Source organism: Nerophis ophidion, linkage group LG04 (assembly GCF_033978795.1).
Source record: "Nerophis ophidion isolate RoL-2023_Sa linkage group LG04, RoL_Noph_v1.0, whole genome shotgun sequence".
NCBI classification, from domain to species: Eukaryota; Metazoa; Chordata; class Actinopteri; order Syngnathiformes; family Syngnathidae; genus Nerophis; species Nerophis ophidion.
In genome coordinates this window covers 84426285-84432284 of record NC_084614.1, presented here as the reverse complement: position 1 = coordinate 84432284, position 6000 = coordinate 84426285, and the positions used below count along the sequence as shown (strand labels likewise).

Here is a 6000-nt window from a genome sequence, read left to right as displayed (position 1 = left end):
CAATGTTAGCATAAAAAGTTAGCATGCTGACATAGGAAAAGCTAGCATACTTCGAAGATGGCGCCAAGTATCAAAATACGTGATTTTTAAGGGTAAACATACAAAATTGATTAAAATCTCATAAAAACGTTAGCATGCTGATATAGGAGAAGTTGGCTTATTTCCAAGATGGCACCAAGCATCAAAATCCATTATTTTTAAGATTAAACAAACAAAATTAGCTACAATGTTAGCATATACAGTTAGCATGCTGATATAGGAAACGTTAGCATACTTCTAAGATGACGCCAAGTATCAAAATAAGTGATTTTTAAGGTTAAACATACAAAATTGGTTAAAATCTCATAAAAACGTTTGCATGCTAACATTAGCATGCTGAAATAGTTCCAAGATGGCACCAAGTATCAAAATCCATTATTTTTAAGATTAAACATACAAAATTAGCTACAATGTTAGCATAAAAAGTTAGCATGCTGACATAGGAAAAGCTAGCATACTTCTAAGATGGCGCCAAGTATCAAAATACGTGATTTTTAAGGGTAAACATACAAAATTGATTAAAATCTCATAAAAACGTTAGCATGCTGATATAGGAGAAGTTGGCTTATTTCCAAGATGGCACCAAGCATCAAAATCCATTATTTTTAAGATTAAACATACAAAATTAGCTACAATGTTAGCATATACAGTTAGCATGCTGATATAGGAAACGTTAGCATACTTCTAAGATGACGCCAAGTATCAAAATAAGTGATTTTTAAGGTTAAACATACAAAATTGGTTAAAATCTCATAAAAATGTTAGCATGCTAACATTAGCATGCTGAAATAGGAGAAGTTGGCATATTTCCAACATTGCACAAAGTATCAAAATCCATGATTTTTAAGGTTAAACATACAAAATTATCTACAATGTTAGCATAAAAAGTTAGCATACTTCTAAGATGACGCCAAGTATCAAAATAAGTGATTTTTAAGGTTAAACATACAAAATTGGTTAAAATCTCATAAAAATGTTAGCATGCTAACATTAGCATGCTGAAATAGGAGAAGTTGGCATATTTCCAACATTGCACAAAGTATCAAAATCCATGATTTTTAAGGTTAAACATACAAAATTAGCTACAATGTTAGCATAAAAAGTTAGCATGCTGACATAGGAAAAGCTAGCATACTTCTAAGATGGCGCCAAGTATCAAAATACGTGATTTTTAAGGGTAAACATACAAAATTGATTAAAATCTCATAAAAACGTTAGCATGCTGATATAGGAGAAGTTGGCTTATTTCCAAGATGGCACCAAGCATCAAAATCCATTATTTTTAAGATTAAACATACAAAATTAGCTACAATGTTAGCATATACAGTTAGCATGCTGATATAGGAAACGTTAGCATACTTCTAAGATGACGCCAAGTATCAAAATAAGTGATTTTTAAGGTTAAACATACAAAATTGGTTAAAATCTCATAAAAATGTTAGCATGCTAACATTAGCATGCTGAAATAGGAGAAGTTGGCATATTTCCAACATTGCACAAAGTATCAAAATCCATGATTTTTAAGGTTAAACATACAAAATTATCTACAATGTTAGCATAAAAAGTTAGCATACTTCTAAGATGGCGCCAAGTCAAAATCTGTGATTTTTAGGGTTAAACATACAAAACTGGTTGAAATCTCATAAAAACGTTACATCAAGGTGTGTCTCGGAACACTCGTTTTTTTGTGTGTGTGTGTGTGTGTGTGTGTGTGTGTGTGTGTGTGTGTGTGTGTGTGTGTGTGTGTGTGTGTGTGTGTGTGTGTGTGTGTAAAAAATTTGAAGTGCTCCCCCTCTAGCCAACATATGAAATAACAAGTGTGTGTGTATAAAACATTTGAAGTGCTTCACCTTTGGTCAACATATGAAATAACAAGCGTACGTAGAAAACAAAAAAATTGCTTCCCCTCTGGTCAACATATGAAATAACAAGTGTGTAGAAAACATTCGAAGTGCTCCCCCTCTGGCCAACATATGAAATAACAAGTGTGTGCAAAACATTTGAAGTGCTCTCCCTCTAGCCAACATATGAAATAACAAGTGTGTGTGTATAGAACATTTGAAATGCTTCACCTCTGGTCAACATATGAAATAACAAGCGTATGTAAAAAACAAAAAAAACTAAAAAATTGCTCCCCCTCTGGTCAACATATGAAATAACAAGTGTGTGTAAAACATTTGAAGTGCTCCCCCTCTGGTCAACATATGAAATAACAAGTGTGTGTAAAAAAAAATTGAAGTGCTCCCCCTCTGGCCAACATATGAAATAACAAGTGTGTGTAAAAACAAAAAAAATGTAAGTGCTCCCCCTCTGGCCAACATATGAAATAACAAGTGTGTGTAAAAACAAAAAAAATGTAAGTGCTCCCCCTCTGATCAACATATGAAATAACAAGTGTGTGTAAAACATTTGAAGTGCTCCCCCTCTGGTCAACATATGAAATAACAACTGTGTGTAAAAAAAAATGTAAGTGCTCCCCCTCTGGTCAACATATGAAATAACAAGTGTATGTAAAAAAACAAAAAAAACCTAAAAAATTAAGTGCTCCCCTCTGGTCAACATATGAAATAACAAGTGTGTGTAAAACATTTGAAGTGCTCCCCCTCTGGTCAACATATTAAATAAGTGTTTGTGAAAAAAAATTGAAGTGCTCCCCCTCTGGCCAACATATGAAATAACAAGCGTGTGTAAAAACAAAAAAAATTGAAGTGCTCCCCCTCTGGTCAACATATGAAATAACAAGTGTGTGTAAAAAAATTAAGTGCTCTCCCTCTGGTCAAGATATGAAATAACAAGTGTGTGTAAAATAATTTGAAGTACTCCCCCTCTGGCCAACATATGCAATAACAAGTGTGAGTAAAACATTTAAAGTGCTCCCCCTCTGGTCAACATATGAAATAACAAGTGTGTGTAAAAAAATTAAGTGCTCTCCCTCTGGTCAAGATATGAAATAACAAGTGTGTGTAAAATAGTTTGAAGTACTGCCCCTCTGGCCAACATATGCAATAACAAGTGTGAGTAAAACATTTAAAGTGCTCCCCCTCTGGTCAACATATGAAATAACAAGTGTGTGTAAAAAAAATTTAAGTACTCCCCCTCTGACCAACATATGAAATAACAAGTGTGAGTAAAACATTTGAAGTGCTCCCCTCTGGCCAACATATGAAATAACAAGTGTGAGTAAAACATTTAAAGTGCTCCCCCTCTGGTCTACCTATGAAATAACAAGTGTGTGTAAAAAAAAATTTAAGTACTCCCCCTCTGACCAACATATGAAATAACAAGTGTGAGTAAAACATTTGAAGTGCTCCCCCTCTGGTAAACATATGAAATATCAACTGTGAGTAAAACATTTGAAGTGCTCCCCCTCTGGTCTACCTATGAAATAACAAGTGTGTGTAAAAAAAAATTTAAGTACTCCCCCTCTGACCAACATATGAAATAACAAGTGTGAGTAAAACATTTGAAGTGCTCCCCCTCTGGTAAACATATGAAATATCAACTGTGTGTAAAACATTTGAAGTGCTCCCCCTCTGGCCAACATACGAAATAAGTGTGTATAAAAAAATGTTAAGTGCTCCCCCTTCGGTAAACATGACAAAACAAGTGTGTGTGAAAATATTTGAAGTGCTCCTTCTCTGGCCAACTTATGAAATAACAAGTGTGTGTGAAAAAAATTTAAGTGCTACTCCTCTGGTCAACATATGAAATAACAAGTGTGTGTAAGGAATTGAAATTAGCCCCCTTTGGCCAAAATTAATTTAAAAAAAAAAAGAAAAGAAAAAAAAAAAATATATATATATATATATATATATATAATTTGTGTATATAGAGATATACTGTAATAACTTGAAGTAAATCATGAAAATTAAAAACCCATTACCTTTTTTTTATTTGCATAGTTTGTATATACTATTATTGTTGTGAATACAAATCTTTATATACTGTATGTTCTTTGTCAACTCCTTGTGTGTTTTGTCTTTCAGTTCAAGAGGATGTTGAACCGGGAGTTAAGCCAGCTGTCTGAGATGAGTCGCTCAGGCAATGAAGTGTCCGAGTACATCTCCAACACCTTCCTAGGTGAGGCCCTGCAAATACACACACACACACACACATTTATTTCCGTTTCCATAGCAACGCACTGCACCCTCCCGGCAACAAATTTTATTTCAAATCACTGCAAACTTGGCAACAGACAAGTCATGTTCCTACCTCACGCTGTCGTCCGGAGTCGTCCGTCTGCAATGTGGGAGGAACGACTCCGCAGCAAGGGGGTTTCTGGCGAGCAACAGACGGGATGAAAACAAAGCCGCCGGCACCAAAAGGACGTTTTTGTTTATTGGAGAAACACATTTGTCTGTCAAGTCAATCAGGAATATTTCCTGTCGTGCGCTTTACTGCTGGCTTTTATTCCTTCCTGTCTCTGCGGGTCCATGTGTTGGACACTGTCAGCTGTCTCTGGGGGTCCATGTGCTGGACACTGTCAGCTGTCTCTGCGGGTCCATGTGCTGGACACTGTCAGCTGTCTCTGCGGGTCCATGTGCTGGACACTGTCAGCTGTCTCTGCGGGTCCATGTGCTGGACACTGTCAGCTGTCTCTGCGGGTCCATGTGCTGGACACTGTCAGCTGTCTCTGCGGGTCCATGTGCTGGACACTGTCAGCTGTCTCTGCGGGTCCATGTGCTGGACACTGTCAGCTGTCTCTGCGGGTCCATGTGCTGGACACTGTCAGCTGTCTCTGCGGGTCCATGTGCTGGACACTGTCAGCTGTCTCTGCGGGTCCATGTGCTGGACACTGTCAGCTGTCTCTGCGGGCCCATGTGTTGGACACTGTCAGCTGTCTCTGCGGGCCCATGTGCTGGACACTGTCAGCTGTCTCTGCGGGTCCATGTGCTGGACACTGTCAGCTGTCTCTGCGGGTCCATGTGCTGGACACTGTCAGCTGTCTCTGCGGGTCCATGTGCTGGACACTGTCAGCTGTCTCTGCGGGTCCATGTGCTGGACACTGTCAGCTGTCTCTGCGGGTCCATGTGCTGGACACTGTCAGCTGTCTCTGCGGGTCCATGTGCTGGACACTGTCAGCTGTCTCTGCGGGTCCATGTGCTGGAGACTGTCAGCTGTCTCTGCGGGTCCATGTGCTGGACACTGTCAGCTGTCTCTGCGGGTCCATGTGCTGGACACTGTCAGCTGTCTCTGCGGGTCCATGTGCTGGACACTGTCAGCTGTCTCTGCGGGTCCATGTGCTGGACACTGTCAGCTGTCTCTGCGGGTCCATGTGCTGGACACTGTCAGCTGTCTCTGCGGGTCCATGTGCTGGACACTGTCAGCTGCATGCTGCATGTCGGGATCTTAGTCTCAAACGCATGCACTCTTTCTTAACCATAGGGCCTTTGTTCTTCCACTAGAAAATATCTGTTTCTCAGCCGCGGTCCGTACTGGGTTGTAATGCACTTTTCCGCCACGTGTGGCAGCAATGAGAATATCAAACAAACAGAAGAAGAAGTTTTTTAAGCGCAAAAATTATGACTGATGTGATTAATTCCATTTTTTGTGTGGGACAAATGTTTTTTTCATCAGTACATTTTATATTTATATACCCACAGTGTTTATATTGTACATATTACATATTGTTATGAAGGTGTCCGTTTACAACATTATATATATACTTGCAGTGTGTATATTGTACATGTTACATATTATGAAGGTGTCTGTTACTACATTTTATATTTATATACCCGCAGTGTTTATATTGTACATATTACATATTGTTATGAAAGTGTCTGTTACCACATTATATATATACTTGCAGTGTGTATATTGTACATATTACATTTTGTTATGAAGGTGTCTGTTACTACATTATATGTATACTTCCAGTGTGTATATTGTACATATTACATATTGTTATGAAAGTGTCTGTTACTACATTATATATATACTTGCAGTGTGTATATTGTACAT

General features: G+C 38.3%; 1 protein-coding gene across 2 annotated transcripts in view; it reads left to right on the top strand.

Annotated features, from left to right (window-relative positions):
• LOC133552094 (cAMP-specific 3',5'-cyclic phosphodiesterase 4B-like) overlaps window positions 1-6000 on the top strand; it is a 144263-nt gene that overhangs the window by 111434 nt on the left and 26829 nt on the right. For both annotated transcript variants that reach the window (XM_061899419.1, XM_061899418.1), the window contains exon 10: window positions 4026-4119. In XM_061899419.1, the coding sequence (XP_061755403.1) occupies window positions 4026-4119 (94 nt within the window). The remainder of the gene's footprint in view (window positions 1-4025; window positions 4120-6000) is intronic.